Below are 27,307 nucleotides of genomic sequence, written 5' to 3' on the forward strand. Positions count from 1 at the left end.
AAAACAATTACCATTGTTGTTTTCTTGTATTGCATCCTGGTGAGTAGTAATGCTGATTTTTTTTTCTGAATATTAGTCCACTATGTTATTTTTTAAAAAAATAGTCTGAGCATATATTGTGTTAAATTTTCTTTCATTTATAGTCATTAAAGACCCCTGGTGGATAGATGAAAACACTGAATAATATCTATTCTCTATCTATCTATCTATCTATCTATCTATCTATCTATCTATCTATCTATCTATATGTCTACCTATCATCAATCCATTTAATTATCTATCACACTTTTTCCTGTAAACACATTCATACCAAAGGCAGTTTAATTTATAAATAAGGCATGGTGATTGAAAATAAATAGCGGAAAAGCTATCACGGCGTACTGTGTTTAAGTGATGTGGATGTACTCTCTTCCCCAAGTCATTTAGAATTTCTTATTATTCTGTACACACCTCTATGTGACAACAAGAGATGATGCTATGCCTAACTGTTGTGATGAAGAGAGGTGGGCTATGTTAGGCCATTATGCAAAGATTCCTTTACCACGAATACTGATGGAGCCTATCAACTCTCTCATAACCAATATCGTACTAAGTGGCTAACAAGTGTTTGGTATATACACCATGGATATGCCAGACAAAGGGATGATTCACATTCTTGGGGGGACAGAGTGACATTTCAGCACACTACTCAGAACAGCATGCAATTTCAAACTAATGAGTTCTTTCTGGAATCTTCTATTTAATATTTTCAGACCACAGTTGGCTCATGCTGCTTGTACTATGAGAAAATTAAACTGTGCAATAAGGGGACTTACTGAATCTCTTTTAGTGTTTTAAATGGTCCACTCTCCCACTTGCAACTAATTTTAATTTACTAATGATATCCTTAGATGAAGATATATATACTATATATATTAATGTTATTGAATTTGTCATTGTTTTCTTTAAAGATTTTTGTTGCCTATTTCGTTCTGCTTGTTTATTATACACTGGGTAAGAAATATTTCTCCAATATGTGAGAAAAAGGCTATTCCTGGGGCTATCGAGGAGCTCAGTGGTAGATCACCTGCTAGCACGTACAAGGTGGTACTGAGTTTGACACTTAGCAATGCCAACAGGACAAAATAAATATGTTCTCGTTTGGGTTCTCTGAAAGTTCTACAATTTTCCTTCCTTTAAACTTTTTGTGCATGATTTAAATATTCCAATAATTGATATACATAAAAGGCTTCCATATGTTGGGTCTGATTTCTTTCCATTCTACATGTCCTATCTTGGAATTGCATCATTTGAGGGCCCAACCTGTCCCGGGCATCCTTGATTGTGATTCTTTCCTAGAGGAAGCTGCCACGTATGTATGTGACACCCGTATGGGCTTTGCTCCTGGCCTTTTATCTATGCCCACTTTATACATGGCACTATCATACTTCTTGATTAGCACAGCATTAAAATAGGCTTTGGTGTCTACATGATAAGGCACGCCATGTTTCCTCTTCTGGTTCCTCTCAAAGGTCATGTTTATTTTCGATTATTCACTATTAAACAAACAAACAAACACCCCAATGAAACAAAAAAACCAAACACCAAAACAAAATTGTGGAATGTGTTTGCCATGTTTGATGTTTCTTCACTGGCTCCTTCTAATGTCCCTTATTCTGTCTTCAAACCTACAGTTCCAACAGGATAGGTCTCAATATGTATTTAACTATGGCACTTGGTGTGTGTGTGGTGCACATCCTCTGAAGGATCCAATGTTTAAAATTCTTGAAAATCTTCAAGTCTTTATGCCCTAACCAAATGCCTTCTGTTACTGGGGAATCTGTCTTCAAGGGACACACACTTCTGTGTGCTTTATAGGTAGATGCCATGACCACTGTGATTCTAGAGTAACTTTCAAAAGATACGTGAAAGATAACGATGGTCGCTCCTTTGACCAGAGGTCAAAGTCATTCACTGTCTAGAATGCTAAGGACAATATCTGCCTCCAGGATAAGCACACATTTCTCTAGAGCCCACTTTATTTATTTACTTTATTTTTTTCTTTATTTTCGGAGCTGGGGACAGAACCTAGGGCCTTGTACTTACTAGGCAAGCGCTCTACCGCTGAGCTAAATCGCCAACCCTTATTTATTTTTTATTAAAAGATAATTTTTGTACAATAGATCTGGTTTCTTCTGACTCAACTCGTTCCAAATCCTTCTCACCTCCCCACCCACCCCCTTTCCCTTTCTCAGTTTAGAAAACAATTAGAAAAACAAACAGAAAAGCTCAAGGAAGTCCGTATTAAACAGAGAAAGAGAGGGGAAACAAACAAAACACACACACACACACACACACACACAAGCAAACAATACAAAATTGTAAAACATAATACAGAAGCAAAAGGCCAATGACAATTTAAAAAATATATAAATAAGGCAATATGTGACAAAAATGTCTACAAAAATACTGAGTTCATTTTGTGCCTACTCTTGGGTATGACTAGTGTACCCAGTGAGACTCCACTGGAGGAAGCTCAGATTTCCTTTTTGAGTAAGATCAATTAGAGACGGCAAGTTATTTCTTCATTGTCTCCTTCTAATGTCCTTTGTTCTGTCTTCGAACCTACAGTTCCAACAGGATAGGTCTCAATATGTATTTAGCTATGGCATTTGGTGTGTGTGTGGTGCACACCCTCTGAGGGTTATGATGGGACTTCCTATTCACCTCCACCTTTTAGCATTAGAACCCCATCTGCCTTGAACCTGTATGGGCCCAGTATTCTCTGAGGACCACTCCTTCCTGAGATATGGGGAGCAAGAGGACCCATCTTGATCATGTACCCCATGTGGCTTGCTGGGTCCCAGGAAACAAAATCCTCTATGTCTGACCTCAGAAGTACCATGTCTTAAATGAGTAACCCTAAAACTGAGGCAGATCCACTTATTAGCATGAGAGTAAGGTCTCAGGCCCCTCATAGTTCTTGATAACACTCCGTTCAACACCATAGTGTTCTGGGATTTCAATGTTTGAACACTTGGCATTCTTTCATTCCCTTGTTTTAACTGCTGTATACCAGTTTCCTCTTTCCTTCCTGTTGTATAACTTCCTCATGGTCTTCCAGACCAATCTCTCTCCAGGTGCATGTAAACCAATACTTAATATAGGAACCATGGGAAGTTGTTTCCAAGAAGGTTTAACTGTGGGGCAACTCATTCTGAACAAAGGCTGGATGGAGCTTGGGAATGAATGGAAAAGACAACATGAGGTGGGTGACAGAATCCTTTTCTGTGTTGCTGTCTGTGAATGCAATGTGACCAGGTGATTTACTTCTCAGTCAGGACTTCTCTACGACTGTCCACTCAAACTGTGAGTCAGCATAGCCTCGTCCTTGCTGAACTGTTCTTGTCACAGAAAGTACCAAAGCAACTGTGATACCTTTGCTATGCTTTTCGATTCTGTGATTCTATCCAGTTAATTCAAAAAATCTGGTCATGGTGATGGTCTCGCCACTGCTTGATTTTATAAAAATATACTTTTCGCGTGTTCTCTATACCCAGGATCCAGCATCTCAATGGCATGAAGCACAGGAGGATCTAAATTTGTTGTTTACTGCGGGCCCTGAATCTTGCACATTTTGGCTTCCATTATTCCCTGCGTGGAAAGTTTCAGGAAGCTTTCAATATTTCCTCAGGGTAACTTCACATGAACTGGATCTGCAGAGATCCTGAAGGTGCTGGATTTTGAAATCGTTCCTCCAGAGAGCATTTCTGCTCATCACTGGCAGTTGTCAGAAGCTTCCACCAATGGGAAGCCATGCTGCACGCATATTTTAGGTGGGTGTTTTCATTATAACGCTACCTGGGGGAACTTACTCCCTCCATTCATTCCCAGAGAGGCTGACACTTGGAAAGAGGAAAGATGAACATGATAATTCATGTGCTGCTGTTGTTGTTGTTGTTTGTAAATTCAACCATGAAGCACTCATTTGGTCACATGCCCGCTATTTTGGCCATAGGCTCTCTGGCCTACATTAAGAACATGGACGGCCACTTTGCATGTTCCAGTTCTGTGATTTGTTGTAAGTCTGGCCCTTCAGTTGGAGCTTAGGCCTATTTCCCACGCAACTAAACAGGTGCCAAGCTTCTCAGCTGAGCTGTCCCTGGGACGGTCCTGAGGTTTGTCCCACGCCCCTGGTTTTCCATGCCCCACAGTCTTAGGGCTCCTTGAGGAACTCCTTTGCTCTCTTGCGAGTTCAGTGCCATATTTATAAAAACCCCCGTCTCTGTCTTGTCCTGTAACTAGCCATCCCTGTAGTAAATGGGCTTTTAGAGACTCAGAGTCCCATAAACTATCATTTCTATGATTGCTCTTTCTTTCAGACACCCACAAATGGACTTCTTTCCTTTTCAGTGGGAGCCTCTTCCAGGTGGCGAAAAATAGCGATCCAGGAAAGACTTGAGAAAATCCAACTTTTCTGGAAATCATACGGTTTACACCAAAATCCATACTGTTCTGCCATGGTAAGGTCTCGGATACTGATTAGACAGTTTCTCTTACACAGGTTTGACACAATGGAAGCTCACAGTATCTACAGATGCTATGCCTTCCTGAGAAAACTGGTGAGCTTCCAAGCGAATTTCTGATGAGCTTAACTAACCTGTGAATATCTCAATCGTAGCAACATTTAATCACAGATTTAGGAGTGCATTTTTTGGCGGTTTGAAACCCATTTGTAGACACCTCAGGATGCAGGGGTGGAGAAGAAGGCATAGGAGAAAAATGTGGCTGGAGCTCCATTTCTGTTTAAAGCAAAGAAGCTTCCAGACTTCAGTCAGCTGGACTCCCTCTGATCGCTCATATGCGGATTCAGACAGTCTTATTTTTAATTAAAGAGAAAATTGGGCTGCATTTTGTCCTGCCATCTTAAAAATTAAAAGATAACATCATCAAAGAATCAAGCTCAAGATGACATTAAAAAGTCCGTGAAGCTGAGGACGAGATTAAATTTGACTCTCATCCATGACTGATGGGGTACGAATTTGTCAGTGGTAATAACACTTGGAGGGGGCAACCCTCCACAATCCTTCAGTAAGAAATAGCTTCTCTACGTCTGAAAGGATGAGAGCGTGTTTTCTTGGTACAGAAACAGAAAGGAGCCAGAAATACTGTCTAGAAAAGCCCCATTCATGCCTCAGACTTGTTGCTTTGCTTCACGATGCCCGGAAATATCTTCCAACCAGGTCTGTAGGAGCCCAGGCGGACCGGCAGACAAAGTTAGCTGTGCAGTGATAAATTTATTCAGGGCAGTCCATTCAAAGCCTTCCGTTTCCAAACAAGGGTGCTTGCTACACATTCGAGCACGACAGTGGGGAGGGGTCATTCGCCGTGCTGAGGATTGTTCTGCTGCACCTCCCCCATCTCCTGCCCTCAGAGTGAAAAGCAGAAGTCTTTATTCTGAAAGGATGAAGGGACTGAACATAAAGATGGATCACTATTTAGGGTTATAATTTGCTTATTTGAGTATCTACTTTCTTCAATTGAAGGAGCTGCATCAAATCTCTTTGAACATTTCCTTCTAATGCTCTTGATAATGGGTCAAAAATATTCTTCAATTAAGCCTCAAAAACCACTCTGTGGAACAAGCCCAGGGCTATTATCTCCCCATTGTGTGGTGCAGGAGACTCTCCCTGTGGGCTGGGAGGCTGTACCGACAGCGAGAAAGGTCACAGGGGGAGCTACTCACTGTGCAGAACAACAACCTGTGTCGTCAGCAAGTAAAGGTCACCACTGGTCTTTCTTAGTCGCCCACATGGACGCCCAGCAAAATACAGAAGACACAGGAATCCACTGTACACACCCCATAAATGGGTGTGACGACAATCTTTTCACTTTAACCTCGAATACAAAACTGCAGGAGCTAGAAGAGATGCTCCTAATGACAGGCTGTTTAACAGACAAAAATCACATCTCTCTGAATCCTACTCAGGGACAGGTGAGCCCCAGAGCCAGGCACAGTCCAGTTACTGCCTCTGGGAGAGTGATCAGTGGCAGTGGGACGGGGTGACAAGAAAGAGGAGTGCATTCCAAGAAAAGTAGTTCGTTCAACTCTTAGACGCCCCGGGGACCTGGGTTAAATTTGCCTCCATGCACACTGTTTATGGTCCCAACAGTGACCTTCCCTTTATTGAGAATTTTATAGAATCCACTAAAATATATAGCTCAGAAGCATCGAATGCAGCTCCTTTAACACATGACTGTTTTATAAGAAAGAAAGGCTTCATTTTAATCTTAGACATTTACGATGTCCCCAGGGAAATTCTAGAGACTCCAAGGCAAATATTCCTCCTGTGTCTTCCTACCCCAGGTACAGCTACCAGCATCCCACTCACGCTGAGCTGTTTATCTGCCCTCCTGGTGGTGGAGCAAGAGTCTTGGCTGTGTGGAGAGCCACCCCTGGAAGATCAGTAGTGACTAGAAGACCAAGCCAAGGGAGTGTGGAAGTATTATACTGGCCAATGCTGCCACATCTCGGCTCCTAACAGTCCCATATGTAGTTCCGTGGTTGCTTCTTGAGAACAAGCCAGTCTTTTGTTGCAGTCTGTGGAGGAAGCTGTATGCCAGGATAGCTAGTTAGAATCCTGTCCTAGTGGGGTGACCCTGAGGAACCCACTTCCCACTGGGAGTTAAATTCCACCTATGCAAAAAGAGGGCATCCAACCGCACTATCCGAGGTGTCTCTGAGGGCTGCTTCGCTATATAGTCTGGATTCTCGAGTCGTCCCTGTTCTTTATCAGTTTAGAAACACACGTTTGGAGACAAATGTCATTTTTATCATCTCTCCTTTCTCTAAACTGGAACTCACACTTTTTGGGACATTCTATGTCACACCATCACTGTGGCTTACAACAATTACTATTTATTACATGAGCACTCCATGCCCAACTCACTTCTCACTTACCTGTATGCATTCATTATCTTACATACATGACCCCATTAAGGCAGGCACTATTAACTGATGTCCAAAAGTTCTGCAAGAGGACTAGGGAGATGGCTTAGTGGATAAGAGTGTTTTCGGTACGAGCATTTAAGGATACTCGAGCACCCAAAGAGAAAAAGTAGGTGTGGCCATGTATGCAGCTGCAACTGCAGTACTGTGGATGTAGAAAAGAAAGGATCCCTAGGCGGCGGCTGACTGACAGTCTAGCTCTGGGCTCATCCTCAGAAGAATGAGACACAGAGTGGAAGAGCAGGATAGCCTTTTGGGTTTGAGCACGTACGCACGTACGCACGCACGCACGCACGCACGCGCCCACGCATGGGCTCAGACTATGAAGTGAAAGCCAACTGTCTTCAGAAGTCATCGTCCCACTTTGTTGTATGGTCTGACCAGAGCAACACATTAACATATAGATCAACACATAATACCTAAGGGAGACGCCGTGCTCAGAAAACTACTGTTTTTTTTTTTTCACTCCAAATTCATGTCTTATGCGGATTTTTAGGTTAAGAAAGACTATTTGACACCGAATTACCCACCATATAACAATAGCTTTCTTAAAAAAAAAATTCAGCAAAGATTTTTGTCTAGAGCTTGTTTTTTAAAGGTAAAAAGAACAGATTTTTTCCATGCATATTTACTATTTTTTAAATCTTAAAAGATTGCATTAGGCAAAATGGAAACGATAAAATATGGATTTAGGAGATGCTGATGCTGACTATGCCACAGATCACTATGAAATTTAGACAAATTTCTGGTCTCATGCCATGATAAAATGGACAAAATAATATATTGGAACACAGGACAAGAACCCAACAGTTCATCTAGGCGGCTATGCAGTTATGAATAATTTTAATAAAAATGCAAAGCTGGTATTCTGCCACATAAAATAGGTAGTCAATTGTGAACGTGATATATATTTGTAGACTATAATGTGTCCTTGGAATTAAATAATTAATTGTCACTACATGAATATCACTGTCTTCTGACTCCACACTATCTGCCTTTTGCCTGGCACTTTTTAAAGATTAACTTTGATCTCTTCAGCATTTTGCCTGCGAGTATTACAGATTAATTTGATAAGTCAAGTTTTACTCTACAGCTAGGTTCTACTGCCCACTTAAACAGCCCTGCAGGCTCCCTGCCAAATGAATTCCTATACCCAAGATTCTGATGCCAAGCTACTTTTGAGGATACAGTTTGAAATGACAACCCTTATTTGTGTCTTTCAAAATAACACAGAGAGACAGGGAAGAACATGTACACATATAAATATACATGGAAAAATCAAAGAAAGGGTAAAAGACACGAGTACCAGTGTCCTGCTAGAACTCGGGAAGGATGTAACCACGTATAAATAACCTCCCAGTGGGGACATGTTTGAGCTTTGCCCGTGCCCCATGCTTGAGAGACTGTTTCCTGATCACTGAATCACAAAGGCTACATGTCTTTCTTGATCTCAAGGCGGAAACTGACATTTATCAAAGATAAAACACGCTTGGGCTGTCTGTCTAGTTCAGAATCCGAACTTGGCTTACCAGAGTGAGCATTTCCAAGACTTGCTTTTCTAATTATTTTCCTTATAGGTAACGACAAATAAGAAATAAAAGTGGGGACACAGGGCGTAGAGGCTGGGTTGTGTTCTTAAGCTATCTCAAATCTAATTTCCTTTACTATGATTCTACATTAGTGCTGGGGACTCGAACTCAAGACCTGATGCCTATTGACTCTTAGTGTGATTGCATGCTTGCCAATGAAAATGAACTACTGAGCACTTTCTGCATATTTTCTCGATTTAATTCTCAAAACGGTGCACTCATATAACACAATGAAAATAAAAACTAAAACATGCTGTAATGGCTTCCTCTTACCACAAGCTCACAAGCCTTCTGATGCTTACAGATACCTTAATGAATGACTGTAGGACAAATGTCGTGTTACTCAAGCTCTGGGAGAGGCACAGACAGCCTGCTGATAGGCCATTTGTAGGCTGGGCCTGGATTTCATGTGAAGCCCCTTGTTTTGAATGCTGGATCTTCTACATACAAAGTGGAACTCAGGGAAAATCTCAACTCCCTTGGATCTCAGGTTTTCCTTTTCTAAAAAGGATAGGGTCTGAGAAGTTGGGCCACTGTGTAAGAGTGTTTGCAGTGACCTGAACGCAAATTACTAGCACTCATGCAAAAGGCTAGACACGGCATATGCATGCCAACAGCATCGACATTCTGAGGCAAAAGGTCAAGATCTCAGGGGCAGCTAGCCTCCCGCCCAGCATCTACCTCCCTCCCTCCCCATCCCGACCACCTACCTTCTGGTTGAGTATAAAACATTGTCAAGGTAATACAAAGTGTGAAAGAGGAATATACTGGATGCCTTGCTTTGGCTTCCAACAGTGGACTCACAGGCATGCACTACAGACATACCACACAGATCCCCACACCACCACACAGAAATATCCCCCTATACCGTATCCTCACATGCTTATATATAAACACTCCTACATTATACCCTACACCACAGTTCTCCATGCATCTTGAATAAATATATAGACACACCACACATACATATTACACACACACACACACACACACACACACACACACACACACACAACTCATATACACACACCGTGCATGCCTATAACACAGAGAGGTTTAAGCAGTATCTACCTCCGAGTTGTGATGATTAAGTAACAATTGTCCAGTAACCATTAGCTGTGGGTTTTCTGTTACTGTAATTATGTGGCCTTGAGGAGGCTAAGTGCCCAAAAGGAACTGATGTCTCATATCTGCAGAGTGGGGAGAAGGGAGTAACGCTTAGAGGATATGATGTTTGGGTGGAAGAAATGGTTCAGGCAGGGTAACAGGGCTTGAAATCCCGTGGGTAAATCTCCATCTCCTTAGGCAGCTTGGTTAGCCATGCTGGGGTTGGATTTTATTTCCTGAAACGTAAGGTGGGACATTAGATAACTACTGTTCCATATCTGTTAAAGATAAAGTTAGGAACAGATTTTAGTAAGCCCACACTATTATCCCGTAGGTGCACGTTTCAGAAGATTCTGGTTTCATCGCTCTCCCTCTTTCCACAGTGCTCTCCCACCTCTTTACCTTTCCTAGATCTGTAAATAAAAACATGCACGCTGTGTGGCCTCCTTTTCTCTTTGTGCCTGGCTTACTCCTCTCCAACTGCCACGCTTACTGGCCATTCAGGAGGATTTCCATTGGTGAGTCTACCCACAGAGATCAGAATTTTGTATTCCTTAGTGTAAATATTTAGACAAACCAGCGCTGTGTGGTGCTGACTTTATTTCCAAGGCAAATATTGGACTAGAGCACGCAGAGTGTGGCCTAAACTTTGTCACTCACTGCAGGTAACAGAAGATGTTGGACTCAGTACACTAAGATTCTTTTTGGTGATGTGGCCCAGCCCATAATCTGTGATTCAAATGTGGGCTGCCTTACTCCTAAGGGCCGATAGGATTCTCTTTTTAATATCTTCTGGAAATCAGTAACTTCACTTACTTTCTTATCTAAAGAACTCCTCCGGTTTTAGCCTGATTCCATTAAGTTCTGCTTTGGAATTTCTACAAGCCAATGAACTTTGTGTGTCTATCTATTTGCTCATCCAGGGAGCTTACATGTTTTCTTCGCACATAGCCAGAGAAAGATACCTGCACCTGCCAGTGACAGACACTGAGTTCCCAGGAAAGGTCAGTTCATCCCCTCTTCATGATGTATTTACACATCCAATGTCAAAACAAAGCAACTCTGATTGTCTGTAACAAGTCCTAGTATTAGTTCACAGACTCTTGGTACATTCTTTAGAAAATGTTTGTAAATGCAGAAAGCCACAGCTGGTCCCAGAAGAAAAAGGAGATGTCAGCAGAGTTCTTAGTCACATGGGGAACATTTGTATCATGTGTCCTGACAAAGTTCAGAGACCATCATGGGAGAGGGCCAAAGGATGATAAGAGCCAGAGGTCAGGGAATACCAAGGTGTGACATTGTGGTCAGGATGCTACATTTGGGAACTAACACAACTGTGGCTGCCTGCACAGGACTTGCAGAGGAACAAACCAGTCATCATTCCAGCATGGAGTAGGAGGGGTCCAGGAGCCTCCATATCTAACTGAGAAGGTATGAACAACTGATGGCCTTCGGGGGTGCAATTCCTTGTAGGTGAACCATGTTCTGGTGGATGACCTCACATTCACAACTACACAGGTAGCAGGAATTAGTCTTGATGAGTTACTAAAACAAAAAGGGAACATGATTTGGGGATGCAGAACTAGGAGTTAATCTGGGAGTAGTTGGGAGGCAGTGCAGGATAGATAATGATCAAAACACATCATATGAAATTCTCAAGGAATTAATTGAAAGTGTCTTTTAAAGAAAGCACACAGTAGATAGTATAAGGTCCCTGACACATATACAGCAAAGAACTGACTGGTCTGGCCTCAGTGAGAGAAGATCCATCTAACCTTTGAGAGACTTGAGGCCCCAGGGAGTGGGAAGGCCTGATGGGCTGGGGTGGGGAGTGGGAACATCCAAGGGAGAGGAGGAATGGGATGAGGAACTGTTGGAGGATAGACCGAGAGGGGGGATAAGGACTAGACCATAAAAAAAAATTCAAAGATAATTTAAAAGGGAAAGGAAGGAATATATATATATATATATATATATATATATATATATATAATCTGTATGGTCAACCAGTTGTCCTGTTGGACTTCCCTCCATCCCTCTCCACCCCTAGTTTGAAAATGAGGTCGACCAGTTGTCCTTTTCCTTACAAGACAAGACACATGTACTGATACTGCTGGCGGACTTTTTTCTTTTTAATTTAAATAAAATTGTGTGTGTGTGTGTGTGTGTGTGTGTGTGTGTGTGTGTGTGTGTGTGTGTGTGTGAGAGAGAGAGAGAGAGAGAGAGAGAGAGACAGAGAGACAGAGAGAGAGACAGAGAGAGAGACAGAGAGAGAGAGAGAAGGAAGGAAGGAAGGAAGGAAGGAAGGAAGGAAGGAAGGAAGGAAGTTTTTCTCAAATACTGCCCAGGTCCATGTTTTATATTCTAACACTAATATCAAGGCAAAACAGCTTCTATGTAGGCACATAATTCATGACTATTCAACTGTAAACTATTTCCTAAAGCTGATCTGGTTGAGTTTGTCTCTACCACTTATACCACAGATCAACTAAGGAGATAAAGCTAGGCACACATCAAGTTATGGAAGAAAGCACAGGGGTTCACAAATTTCACTTGCTGCCTGAAGGACCAACATCCATCCCTATCTAGTGAGCTTACTCTCTCTGCCAAGGGTACCTCTGTAGCTCTTAGAAAGATCCAAAATTAAGCATTCAATTTCTGACACATAAGAACCTAAAAGTGGTAGAAATACATAGCTGAGTTGATTCATTGGGTAATTCACATGGGAGTTGATAAAGATCCTAACTCTTTGAAACATGAGGCTTGGAGGTAGGATCATTTCTACCTGCAGTGTCTTGGGCTATAGCAGCACAATGTGTGGTTGGAAGAATGGTGTGTAATCAGAGCCAGGATTCATCTGATGCCATGCCTGTAAGGAAAGTGAGCTCTCAGTTTACCATATTTCCTCTCTGTAGTTTCAGTCCACAGAGCCACTTCCTGCCTAGAACACTCCCCACTTGTGGGTATTTAGAAACTTTGAATCCAGGGTGCAGGAAACTGAACTCATCTTCTTGTCTGTCTTCCTTGCTTGTATGGCCCCTCTGTATTCTCCTAGTGCTCTTTGATTCTGCATTACTAAGTAACTTACATAGCATCATGGGGTTAAAAGATGTCAGCAGAGCTCTCAGTCACACAGGGGACATTTGTATCACGTATCCTGACAAAGTTCAGAGATCATCATGGATGAGGGCCAAAGGATGGTAAGAGACAGAGGTAAGAGCACTAATACTAATACCTCTCTGCAGGATTCTTTCTTTGCTTTTAACATATCTCTCAAAGGCATTTTCTCAGTCACGTCATTTTGGGGGTCTTCATTTAAACATGTGAATATGTGGCAGATATCTTTAAATGATGGGTCTATAAGATATAAAGACTCTCAGTATTCAATAATAAATAATATATCACACTAAGAGAATCTTGGAAATTTGCACAAAAGTTTAATGAGCCATATAATACCTTCGTAAAAACTCACTGTCAGTATTAATTAGACAAATGGGAAATAAAACCATAAGGATATGCTTCCTGATATATGGACCAGCAATAAATGCCTCTCAAAAGATAAGAGTGAAAGTAGCCAGACATCTGTAAAATGGGTATCCATTATATGTCCATGGGGCGACTGCTGTGGGATGATTAATGGGGAATTCAACCTTGCTGACTCGTGTTACTCGTCCTGAGAGGAACTCTGCAAACTATAGGGGGAGAAGGGTAAGCACCAAGTCAGCTCTTTCATCTAAGATAACTACCTGCTTACAAGGCACACTGGTGCAATCGTGGCACAAATGCTGTGGGAGTGACCAACCACTTTCTGATTGGATTTAAGGGCCGCTCCATGAGATGCAACCCATGCCTGACACTGCTGACGTGGCCATAAATCTTACACTGCACAGGTCACAGGCCTAGAAGAGAACCAAATACTATTTTTTTTTCTTTTAAGGGAACATCACACACACACAAAAATGAATCATGACATTCTGCTGTACTAATAGATCAGTTCCTCCCTCAGAATCATCGGAGAAACTCCATCTTGCAGCCTGTGGGAACTAACACGAGAGCCCCTGTTAGGTAGCATGCAGACACAGAGATTTTTGCATCTCTCAGTCCTCAATGAGATATTTATGCATGGAACCCTCCCCTCAGGGTTCAGGGAACTGGGTGGACGAGGGGATGGAAAGATTAGAAGAGCCAGAGGGATGGGTGACACTAAGGAAACAGTGTCTTCTCGACACAACAGGGCTGACACACATAGGAACTCAGAGTCAATGGTGGTGTGCACAGAGTTTGCACAGCTTCAGGCCAAAAAGAGACCCAGTGCTGAGAGGGGTACATGGACATGGGCTCCTACCACTAACCAAGAAGCTATCTGTAACTGACATTCACTTGGCAAAGGAAAAATTGATTTTTTTCCAGTGGAGTCTCATTGGATATACTAACCACACTTAAGAGTAGGCCCACATCAAGCAGAAGATGGCCAAAACAAAACAAAGCGATGGTATTTCTGTAGACACTTTTGTCTCATATTGCTCCCAGAACCCCTGCTCCATTTCTTCCTTCCTTCCTTCCTTCCTTCCTTCCTTCCTTCCTTTCTTTTCTTTTCTTTTTTGGTCTTATTGGTCTTTTGCCTATATATTAAGATTTCTGAACTTGTGACCTTATGGATTTAGTGTGCTTCTTGTGTTTTATAAAAATTCCATTTTTTAAATTCTTTGGCTGTTTGAGAGAGAGAGAGAGAGAGAGAGAGAGAGAGAGACAATGGAGTTGGAGTTGGATGGGTGGAGAGGTGAGAAGGACCCAGGAGTAACTGAAGGAAGAGAAAGCATGATCAGAATATGCTGTATAAAAAAAAAATCTTTCAATAAAAAAAGAAAAAATCCAAACTAATGTGTAGTCAGAGAGTAGGTTGGTAATTGCCAGCAAATACAGGTGCAGAGAGGTGCAAAGGTGTAAGAGGAGGGAGGGGTCTGGGTCATAGGAGGAAAGAAAAAACCCTGGGAGTTGGTAGGACTATCCAACTTACTCAGCTGTTCTAGGAGTGCAACGTCAAACTGTAGTTTATTGTAGGCCACGTGTTCTACACTGGAGTTGTTCAAATGAAAAAACAATGTGACTACCCCGAGATGACAAAAGGTAAAATTGCAATTTGAACCTAGACCTCCTGCTTGCTCCTCTTAAAGGTTCACATGGTGGATAAATTCTGCCTGCCTCCCGAGGCTGACAAATTGTCCAGGGTGGAACCTGTTCAATACCAAGGGTCTCATTCCTCCTCTCCCCTGGCTTTACATCACATAGCATCAAGAAAGTTCACAATTGGTATTTCTTTTGTGGATATTCAGACGTCCTTTGGCTCAAAATAATTTCTTTTCCAGCTGGGCATGTAGTGTACACTTATAATCTCAGGAGCTGGAAAGCAGAGGCAGGAGGATCATGACTTCAAGGCCAACTTCAGTGATATGACAGCATTCTGCCTTTATAAATGCCTCTTGAGGATTCCCCAGGCATTGCTGAAAAGTATACACCTCCAGGATCTGCAAAGGCTCACTGGCCAGAAACAGGCTGAAAGTGGCTGCAGGTCCAACAGTTTCAGCTGCAACTCTCGGTCTCTAATAAGGCAGGCAGCTGCACTATGAAACCACATGCAACTTCAAGAGGAGGAATTCACCCTTAATTCTAGCCGAAATGCCTACCTCTCTTCTTTACTTGGCTTCATCTTCCTTCTCTCATCCTTCCCTCCCCCCCTCCTTTGTGCACATAACTGAAATGGATTCATATTTTAGGAGAAATAGAAAATGCCACCTCCACCTACCCACTGAAACACTTAACAATGAAAATTTAATAAGGAGAAGTTTTGTAGTAACCGACAGTCCAATTTGTAAGAACACCGAACACTAAATCAGGAGCTGTGCACTGATGGTTTTCTTCTACATGGAAACAGGCCAAATATTCTAAGGGCAGTCATTAGTCCCCACAATTCGTGTCCCCGATTCAACAGGTCAGGCTGTGCCACTGGTGAGAGTGACTTGCGATAAGGAGCACCATCTACTTCAGGACAGGGCTCTCAATGCGGACCAGGAGGCCCCAGTCCCGGAAGACTTAGCAGCGGCTGAGAAATTTCATAGGCCTTCCCCCGTCTATGTTCTCAGACTTAGAGTATAGAATCTGGGTAGTTTTTCTGCCTTGCGATACATTTAAGTTTGTGTTGCCTCCTCTAGCTGACGAGTCTTGAACCTTGTTCTTCACTTGGTGGCTGCACAATGTTTTGAAGGCGGGGTCCTGCCAGGAAAATATTGGGAGGGATAAATTATTCTAAAAAACTTTTTTAAAAAGGTCTCACATGGAGACCTACTTACGACTGCAGGAACTTCCATATATAAACACACACAGTTAAAATGGAGTTAGCCTATAATGGGATGACAACGCCCACAGTAGACACCGTAGGCTAACAAATTAAAGGCCCAATGGCAGGAATGGCCGACCTCTTTTTGGAGTGCTAATCCCATAGGCCTCTAAACATTACATGCGAATGCCAATGCTGCCAATTAACCTGACAGAAACACCTTACTGATGAAAACACCCTGTACTCGAGTCTCAGAACGTGGAGATATCAAAGTTGTCCTCTCATAGAAGCTTCATCCCTAATGGCTATCCTTTACAGTGCTGGAGGAAGGTTCTATGTACATCACCAAAGGAGAAAACGATGATCAGTTCCGTGAATTCCATTAGCTATAAGAAGGTCTGGTCTGGAGAGGCATGCCCAGCAGTGCAATAGAGGCGCACACACACCAGTGCACTTTCTTCTCCACAAGGCTGAAAACCAGACCTGGCATCACTTTCAAGCCAAAAACCTGTGATAGACAGGACATAGGCCCCAAGGGAGAACCTAATACTATTATTCTGCCAAACAAACATAATATTAAGCTCACTCTTAAGGACTTATCATCACATCCATTGATTAATGTCTCCTTCAACCCTTATTACAGAAGTTTCTATTTGCAGTGGATGCTAAGTAAGACCCATAGGCCAAGATGCAGATAATAGAAGGCTGTGGAGTGCTTGACTCTAAATGCGATATCTGTATCAGATTTCCCCTTCTCGGGGCTCAGGAATCTGTGTGGAAGATGAAACAAGACTGGAATAGCCAGAGAGAGTGGGTGGATATAAGGAAACAGAGTCTTCTAGAACATGGCAGCCACACATAGGAATGCACAGTGGGTGGGCAGCATGCACAGCCCTGTGCACGTTCAAGCCAGAGCAAACTCCAGAGACATGAGGTGGACACCTGCCACTAAAAATCTACTGGCAATTGCTAGCTAGCTGCAGAGAGAGGTGGGCAGTCGGTTTTCTTTAAGAGTGCTGTCCTTGGTAAGTTGAGCATGCAATAGTGGAAAGCGACGATTCCTGTAAATACATAAGCCAATATACTATGTGTGGTTTTCTCTAAGTGGGGGAAGGACCAATACATTCTGATACTGTAGAAGGGGCAAAAAAAAAAAAAGATATAGACAAAGAAGCAACTGTCATTATGAATGTGCAATCCTCCAAATATATGACGGTGTTGTTACTTTGTACCTCAAACCCCTGGCAGACTCCATGCTGCTCTGGGCCTATCCATGAGGTCCATTTGAGAACTGTGCTTTGGGGCTTTAGTCTTTGTGTTCTAGTAGTATTTTACGCTTTAAGGAGAGAGAAGCCTTATTCAAGAATCAATTCTTTGCTAGGGCAAGAGTTAAAGCCTTGTCTGTAGCTAATAAGAAAAGAAGGACACGAAGAGACCTAGGCAGAATGGTGTGGAAATTCTTCGTGTGTATTTGCCTCCCAGAAGTCAATCTACTACAAGATGAACTGTAAAAGGCTAGGAGTGCACTATAAATTCAAAAGTGGGATCAAGTGTGCTACAGAACAGCTGTGCCCTGCATGAGCTGAAGATGGCCCAGGCAGGGGAGTGCTTACATACAATCATGAGGATCTGAATCCTATCACCAGCATCCACAGAAACATGCAGGCATGCTGGGAAACATTCGTAATTCCAGTGCTGGGAAGGTGGCCACAGGGGTATCTCTAGTGTTTGCTGGTTAGCTGGTTAGAATCAGTGAGCCCCATGGTCCACTCCAAGTCCAAAAGAGAGGTACCATCTCAAAAAATAGAGTGGACAGCACCTGGGGGTGGTCAACACCTGAAGGGTTCCTCTGGGCTCTATAACCAAGTACACTTATATATCCACATGCACCCAAACACACACACACACACACACACACACACACACACACACACACACCACAACACACACACACACCACAACACACACACACACCACAACACACACACACCACAACACACACACACACACACCACAACACACACACACACTACAACACACACACATACACCACACACACACACACACACCACACACACACACACACACCACACCACACACACACCACACCACACACATACACACACACTCCTAAACGAATGAATAAAAAAGGTCATATCTTAATGACTTAAGTCAACTACAAACTAGGGCCATGTGGACTCCAGTGAATGTACTCACACCCGCCGGGCCAGAGTGTACGGCTGCATAGAGTGTGACTGGTTAGAACACTGGAGTGTACCTGCTGTATCAAACCAACTCACATGAGAGCATGTGAAATCAGAATCGAGGTGAATTGTGGAGAGGTGGACTCAAGGGTGACCTTGTTGGGGACCCGACCCCCTAGCACGTTTATTTTCAAAGACGGCAGACAGCAAAGGCTCTACAGGGCAGTGAGCTCCTTCAGAAGCCGACAAGCCAATTGGATCACGAATGCCTCCCCCCATTAATCTCTATGCATTGGTTCCTATGAAGATGTGCACTCGATGTTTAGTCGCTGCAACCAAACAGCTGAGGAAACATGAAAAGAGAAAATAACTTGCTCTGGATCAGTTCCAGGTTCCTGCCTATCATTCACTTGCTCCACTGATGGTTTCCCCTGAGGCATCATGATAAAGGAGGTTGCCAACCTCATAGCAGTCAAGAAGCAGTGAAGAGATAGAAGAGGGGAGGATGGTACTAGACACAGCCCCAACGACATGGCCAGAGTGACCAAGTTCCTTTAGCTAGGTCCCAGCTAAGGATGTTCTAGCACCTCCCAGTGCCCTCAAATTAGAAACCCATCATCAGATGAAGCCACCGATTACGTCAGGGTCCTCAGTCATGGCTCCCAAACCATCAGCTGGCTCTTAATATGTGAGCCTTGCTAAGGGGCAACCTAGAAACCACACTGGACTGGACATATTCCTTCCTAGATATTAGCCTAAAGCAGGATGAAGAAAAGTTCATCTGGGAAACATGCTTTGGGGTCTTAGTCTTCTCATTCTGGACTTTCTATCATATCTGGACTATCTGAAGTATCTAGTTGATACTTCGAGGGAAAAGGACCCTAGGAGAAGAGGCCTTTAAGCAGACAGGCTGAGTTCAATACCTGGCTCTAGCATGAGCCAAGTCTGTTTCTCCTGTGACTGTTTCATAGCTGTAAGCTGAGGTGCATGCAGACACCTCTGAGCCATGACTTCGTGGGAGATGAGGCCATAGATACAAACCACTCAGAGTCCACAGCCTTGACGGAGGTCAAGGAATGTCACCCCTCTGTTGAGAATGCAACTGGAACTAATCCTGTCACACATTAATCCGTTTAAGTAATAAAAAAGAAAGAAGAAATAAACAGGGTTGGGGGTAGGTACCCTTATAACACCAGCTGTGAACTTTCTTAGTAAACCTAGTCCGGGGTTCTTAGTATCTAAACTAATGTGAAACCAAAGTTACCTGGAAACCTGATGGGCTCCAAGGAACAGTTCTGACCATTTGAAATCACATCATTTCTAATCATATTTCTGTATGATAATGATAGAGATAGTTTTCTTCATGGCTAGTAATTCTCTTGTTGACCTGTCTTATTAATTACAGTTTAAAAAAAAAACAGAAAGAAAAGAAGAAAACTTCTCTTCAGAAAACTTAAAAAAAAAGATTTCCAAGACTTTTAAGTATTACCAAACAAAACTTTTACTGACAAAATTTACATTCCTCCAGAACTATCTAGCATTTGGTACGAAAATAAATTTGCTAGTTGCAAGACACATGCTATTAAAAGATCAGTGCTCAGGCAGCTTTGATCAAGCACACACAAGAACAGATTTAAAATGTTCATCATCTCACATAAACAGTCTGAAACACACATGTCATCTTAGCTTACAGCCCCCAAAACTGAAGGAGAGAAGAGAAACAGTCCTCCTCGTGTATGGGAACAGGACTGGCGCCTCCAAGCTGCATCCCACATGCCCACCCATTGTGTTCCTTAAATGACAGAAAATGTTCCCTCTGAACCTAAACTTGAAAGAAGATGAAAAGAACTCCCTATTAACATTAATTAATTTTGTAATTATTTTTCCTCTAGAGATTATTACCTTTCCTAGTTTATTGTGTATGCCTTAAAATATTCTGCTCACTTACAAACACATCCACATACTTCACAGCCCTGGGGAATCCTTTCTCCATTGGTGGACAACCAAAAGGATGACAAGTTACAAGTCCTCAGTTACAGTCCACAGAAGAGGGTCTCTCTCTGAAGCATCATTTGTTGTGGCAGCTCTTGACTTACTAGGTAAGAAAGGTACTTGGAAAAGTAGAGCGTTGTTAAAAACAGGAAGCGGCTGGGAAGACCTAATCTACCTCATACCACACAGCGAGAAGACATGAATGTTTAAAGTATTATTTAGTGTCTCTCTGAAACAAACAAACAAACAAACAAACAAACAAACAAACAAACAAACAACAACAAAGTACTATATGATTGGGTCCACTCCAGATCTCAGAATGGTAGTATTATTTTGAAGACATCGGGGTACCTTTCAGAGATTCCATGGCATGAGATGGTTCGTATATATACTAGGTCACTGAGAACATACGACATAAGAAGCTACATAATCAGGAAGTCACGAGTTTCATTTTTAGAAAGATCTCAGGTTCTTAAGGGAGAAGTGTGTGTGTGTGTGTGTGTGTGTGTGTGTGTGTGTGTGTGTGTGTTGTGTATGTATGTCCACATGCAAGTGTGCATGTATGCATGTATATTACCTGCAAAATATGTCTTATTATTCATAGAAATAAACAGCAATTAATAGTGTATATACCATGTAAGAAGTCTGGCCCTGGCAACACTTATATAATGGTAGCAATAATTACAAGTGCCATGAAGATTGTTACCAAGAAACGGAAAGTCCTGAGGACACATTAAAAGGGCCTCAGAGCACACAGGTAGAACTGGCTCTAGGGAAACATGATTTAAGCTGAAAATTGGAGAACTGAGAATCCATAGGCAAAGATGGAAAGAAAGAACACTGTGAGCAGAGAACTTGGCTTCCATGAAGATATGTGGTAAAACTTAGGTATCTATGATGAGGTATCTCACAGCCCTGTCATACTAGGTCCAGTCCCAAAGGCTCTACATAAAAGATATACATTGAAGATAGGGTTGGGGATAAGAGAGGAAGCCCCTTTCCAAGTAGCTCATCCCATACCATAGAGCCAAATCTTTCATTAAATCTTCAAAAGAACATCAAAATCCAGTAAACCTAAGTGAATTTCCATTATTCTGAAGGAACACATTAAATATGTCCACATCACACCTTCCTTCCTGTCTGCAAAGACTCCAGTTCAGTCAGTAATTCTATGATGAAATTCAGAAGAAGATACAAGTCATATGTTTGTACAACACTGGAAATGATGCTTCCTACCTCCTGCTTACAGTCTCCTGACTTTCATAGTTAAGCTAGTATTCTTCTGGAGAAAAACAAAAATGTTGCGCCCAAGAAGACAACAACATCTTGCTGACTGCGTGTGTGAAATTATGAGTAAGTCCTCAGATATTGGTTGTAAATATCGCACACAACTGACAAAAAAGCGGAGCCTTAAATGATCCTCTACATGCCTCTGTCTCTACCCTATTAAGACACTCGTTGTTTCTTTGATTTATCTGATAATAAATTTTTGATGACTGGTAAGTCTCATAAAACCGCTCTGCTGCTGACTGCACTGATTAATAAGTCTGACGAATCGGAAGTGTCAGGAATTCATGTGTAAGAATAAGTTACTGCCAAACATACATTAAATATTCCATAAAGTATAGAGTAAAAAGGTTGATCTGGTAATTTTATCTTGTATTCATTTTCCTGTAACAATTTATATTCAGGGTCATCATTGTCTTCCTTTGCTTAAAAAAAAAATCAATAAAGTAAATCCAGATTGGGGGTTGAAAGCAAGTATTAAACTATGCTTAAAAAATAATGAATTGGCATAACAATAAACCACGTTTCCTAGAATAATAAAGAACTCAGAAATAGTTGCTGGAATGACCCTAAAATAAGACACTTTTAGAAACACTTGATGGAGTCATTCATTAATGCAAAATTGAGATACAAGCCACTGTGTGCGTGTGTGTGTGTGTGAGTGTGTGTGTGTGTGTGTGTGTGTGTGTGTGTGTGTGTGTGTGTATGCTCACAGAGGTACATGTGCGGGGGAGGTACATGTGTACATATGCATATGGGCATGTGGAGGCCAGAGGTCAACTGTGGTTACTATTTCTTGGGTGTTATTTGCATGTTTTGGAGGCACAGTCCCTCATTGCCCTGGAAGTTAGCAATTATACTAGGATGGCTACCTAGCAAGCTCCAGGAATCACCACAAGTCAATTCAAGTCACCTCATCCAGCTTTTTGTTCTTTTGAATATGGGTCCTGGGACTCGAACTTAGTCATCAAGCACTTTAGAAACTGACCTCTTAGACTGGCTCTTGAAACTACATTAGACCAGCATTCTAAGAACCAAAATGTAGTGTAATTATTCACTTTAAAATTCACGTGTTGTATCTTCACTTTAAAAATGTCTATCATTAAATAAACATATAAATAAAAATGAATGACTACCCTGAGTATTCTGTCCTTTTTAGGTCTTCGGGATTTCACAGTAGAATCACTATGTCTTTATGGCATCATGATGCAGAGTAGAAAAATGGGTCCTCTATCTTTGAAATGTCTCTGCTAGGAAAGCAAAGTAATTTCATAAAAAGAAAGGAGAACAAAAAAGGTGATCATGGTCTTGGCCATTCATTCAGAGAACTCGTGAGTCAAATGGGGGTCAATGATTTTACAAACTATGGGTGTTCCAGTTATGAGAACTAAGACTTCAAGCTGAGATAGAACTTGCCTCTGCACTTATGGGATAGAATCCAGAAAGTGTCACCCCAATACCTGCCCCAGCTGGGATCCCAATGGAGTCCAGCTCACCAGGACCTATCTGCCCTGCTGGAGTCACACTTTCCTTCTAGTCTACAACTCCAACTGGGACAGGTCCAGCGCTCCTGCCCCTCTCCAACACTCCACAGCCTGTCTTCCCAGAGGATTGCCTTAACCAGGAATACAGGAGGCTCCCCGTAACTAGGGACAGCATTGTCTGCTTCCCAGGAAGCCTGCTTCAATCCATGTCAGAGAGCTCTATCTGCCTACAAGGAGGGACAGGCTCCAGTCAAAGACAACCAGGCCAGTTAACACCACAGATAAACAGATGGCAAGAGACCTATGTAACTTAGAAGCATCAAAACCCAGTTCTCCCACTACAGCAAGCCCAGGATTTGCTAAAACACCTGAAAAGCAAGGTTCTGACCTAAAATCCCATCTCATGAAGATGATAGAGGTCATTAAGGAGGACATAAATAACTCCCTTAAAGGAATACAGGAGAACACATGCAAACAGGTAGAAGCCCTTAAAGAAGAAACAAATTTCTTAATGAAAAACAGGAAAACATAATCAAGGAGGTGAATGGATTGAACAAAACTGTCCAAGATCTAAAAATGGAAATAGAAAGGATAAAGAAATCATAGAGGGAACCCTGGAGATGAAAAACCTAGGAAAGAGATCAGGAGTTATAGATGTAAGCATTACCAACAGAATACAAGAGATAAAAAAAGAGTCTCAGGTGTAGAAGGTGCCATAGAAGATACTGATACAAAGTCAAAGAAAATACAAAGTGCAAAAAGCTCCAAACCCAAAACATCCAGGAGATTCAGACACAATGAAAAGACCAAACCTAAGAGTAATAGGGATAGAAGAGAGTGAAGATTCTCAGTTAAAAGGGACAGGAGACATCTACAACAAAATCATAGAAGAAAACTTCCCTAACCTAAAGAAAAAGATGATTGTAAACATACAAAAAGCTTACAGAAAACAAAATAGATTGGACCTGAAAAGCAAGTTTTCCCATCACATAATAATCAGAACACTAAATGCACAGAACAAAGAAAGAATATGAAAAGCAGTAAGGGAAAAATGGCAAGTAACATATAAAGGCAGACCTATCAAAATTACACCAGACTTCTCAAGAGAGGCTCTAAACAGACAGAAGATCCTGTACAGATGTCATGCAGATCCCAAGAGAAAACAAATGCCAGCCCAGGTTACTATACCCAGCAAAACTCTCAATTAACATAGATAGAGAAACCAAGACATTCATTCTATGGCAAACCCAAATTTAAATAATATCTTTTTACTAATCCATCCCTACAGAGGATACTAGAAGGAAAACTGAAACATAAGGAGGGCAACTACACCAAAGAAAACACAAGAAGTCAATAATCTCACAACAATCCCCAAAGGGAATCACACGGACATAAAATCACCTATAAAAACAAAAATAACAGGAACCAACGATCATTGATCTTTAATATCCCTCAACATCAATGGACTCAGTTCCTCCAGTAAAAGGACATAAGCTAACAGGGAGGATATGTCATCAGGACCCAGCATTTTGCTGCATACAAGAAACATACATAAGTGATAAAGACAGATACTACCTCAGAGTAAAAGGCTGTAAAAATTTTCCAAGCCAGGAAACAAGCTGGAGTTGCAATTCTAATATCCAATAAAATAGACTTTCAACCAAAAGTTATCAAACAAAATGAGGAAGAACACTTCATATTCAAAATCCACCAAGAAGTCTGAATGTTGAGCATCTATTCCCCAAATGCAAGGGCACCCACATTCCTAAACGAAACTTTATTAACCTCAAAACACACATTGATTTTGACACAATAATAGTGGGAGACTTCAGCACCCCATTCTCACCAATGGACAGGTCACTGAAACAGAAACTAAACAGAGACACAGTGAAACTAACAGAAGTTATGGACCAAATGGATTTAATAGATGTATATACAGAACATTTCACATGAAACAAAAGAACATACCTTCTTTTCAGCACCTCATGGTACCTTCCCCAAAAGTGGCCATGTAAGTAGACCAAAATAAAACTCAAAAGACACAAGAAGATTAAAATAATCCCATGCATTCTCTCAGATCACCACAGACTAGAATTGTCTTCAATAACAACAAAAACAACAGAAAAACCACATAGTCATAGAAACTGAACAACTTTCTACTCAATGATAACTTGGTCAGGGAAGTAATAAAGAAATTAAAGACTCACTAGAATTCAATGAAAATGATAGCATAGCCAAACTTATGGGGTAGAATGAAAGCAGTGCTAAGAGGAAAATTCATAGCACTGAGAGCCCTCATAAAGAAATTAGAGAGATATTACACTAGCAAAATAACAGCTCATCTGACAGCTCTAGAACAGAAAGAAACAATCAAAATAATCAAATTCAGAGCTGAAATCAACCAATTAGAAACAAAGAGAATGAAACAACAAAACTAAGAGCTGGTTCTTTGAGGAAATCAACAAGAGAGATAAACCCTTGGATACTGTCTCTGTGTCCTCTATTTAGTTTGGCTAAGGGTTAAGAAAATCAGAAAGGAAAAGGAAGCATAATAACAGAAACTGAGGAAATTTTAAAAAATATCAGATCCTACTACAAAATTCTATACTCAACAAAACTGGAAATCTGGATGTTTTCCTGGCTGTTAGGATCAGGTAAACTATCTAAACTGTCCCATAACCCCTATAAAAATAGAAGTAGTCATTAAAAATCTTCAAATAAAAAAAAAGACCAGGGCCAGATGGTTTTACACAATTCTATTAGACCTTCAAAGAAGATCTACTACCAATAGTCCTCAAACTATTCCACAAAATAGAAACTGAAGGAACACTACCTAATTTGTTCTATGAATCCACAATTACTCTGATACCTAAACCACACAAAGACCCAACAAAGAGAACTTCAGATCAATTTTGCTTATGAATATTGATGCAAAAATTTCAATAAAATTTACACAAATGTAATCAAAGAACACATGAAAATGATCATTCACCATGATCAAATAGGCTTCATCCCACGGATGCAGGGACGGTTCAATAAATGGAAATTCCTCAACATAATCTACTATACAAACAAACAAAAAAAATCACATGATAATCTCCTTAGACGTTGAAAAGGCCTTTGACAATATACAACACCCCTTTGTGTTAAAAGTCTTTGAGAGATCAGAAATTCAAGGCACACACTTAACATAATAAAAGCAGTATACAACAAACTAACAGCCAACATCAAATTAAATGGAGAGAAACTTGAAACAATCCCACTACAATCATGTACAAGGCTGCCCACTCTCTCCCTATTTATTCAATATAATTCTCAAAGTTCTATCTAGAGCAATTATGTAACAAAACGAGGTCAAAGGGGTACCAATTGCAAAGGAAGAAATCAAGGTATCACTATTTGCGGATGATATGATAGTACAGATAATTCCACCAGAGAGCTCCTACAGCTGATAAACAACTTCAGCAAAGTGGCTGGATATAAAATTAACTCAAACAAATTAGTAGCTCTCCTCTATAAAAAAGGACAAATAGGCTGAGAACGAAATTAGGGAAACAACACTCTTCACAAGTGTCATAAATCATCTAAAATATCTTTTTTTTTTTTTGAGCTGGGGACCGAACCCAGGGCCTAAATCCCCAACCCCCATTTAAAATATCTTGATGTAACTCTAACTAAGCAAGTGAAAGATCTGTATGACAAAAACTTCAAGTCTCTGAAGAAAGAAATTGAAGATCTCAGAAGATGGATCGATCTCTCATGCTCATGGATTGGTAGGATTACCATAGTAAAAATGATCATGTTACCAAGACAATCTACAGATGTAACTTCCATCAAAATCTCAGCTCAATTCTTCACAGAGAAAGAAAGAGCAATCCTCAACTTCATATGGAATAACAAAAATCCCAGGATAGCCAAAACAATTCTTAACAACAAAAAACTTCCAGAGGAATCACCATCCCTGACCTCAAGCTGTACTACAGATCAATAGTGATTTAAAAAAAAAAAAACAAAACTGCATGGTATTGGTACAGGGACAGGCAGGTAGATCAATGGAATAGAATTGAAGACCCAGAAATAAGCCTACACACTTATGGATACCTGCTCTTTGACAAAGAAGGCAAAACCTTACAATGGAGAAAAGACAGCATTTTCAACAAATGGTGCTGGGCTAACTGGTGGGATGCATGTAGAATAATGTAAATTGATCCATATTTATCTGTTTGTACAAAACTCAAGTCCATGTGGATCAAGGACTGCCCCATAAAACCAGATACACTAAATCTAACAGAAGAAAAAGTGGGAAATAGATTTGAACAAAT

General features: G+C 41.3%; 1 protein-coding gene across 9 annotated transcripts in view; it reads right to left on the minus strand.

The window, feature by feature from the left end:
• Positions 1-27,307, minus strand: part of Rsu1 (Ras suppressor protein 1) — a 244,967-nt gene that overhangs the window by 99,305 nt on the left and 118,355 nt on the right. Inside the window, exon 9 of one of the 9 annotated variants that reach the window (XM_087591501.1) lies at positions 13,105-15,954. In XM_087591501.1, coding sequence (XP_087447627.1) covers position 15,954 — 1 coding nt within the window. In that variant the 3' untranslated portion in view covers positions 13,105-15,953. 9 annotated transcript variants of the gene reach the window in all.

This window comes from Rattus norvegicus, chromosome 17, assembly GCF_021556685.1.
Source record: "Rattus norvegicus strain SHRSP/BbbUtx chromosome 17, alternate assembly SHRSP_T2T, whole genome shotgun sequence".
Lineage (NCBI taxonomy): Eukaryota > Metazoa > Chordata > Mammalia > Rodentia > Muridae > Rattus > Rattus norvegicus.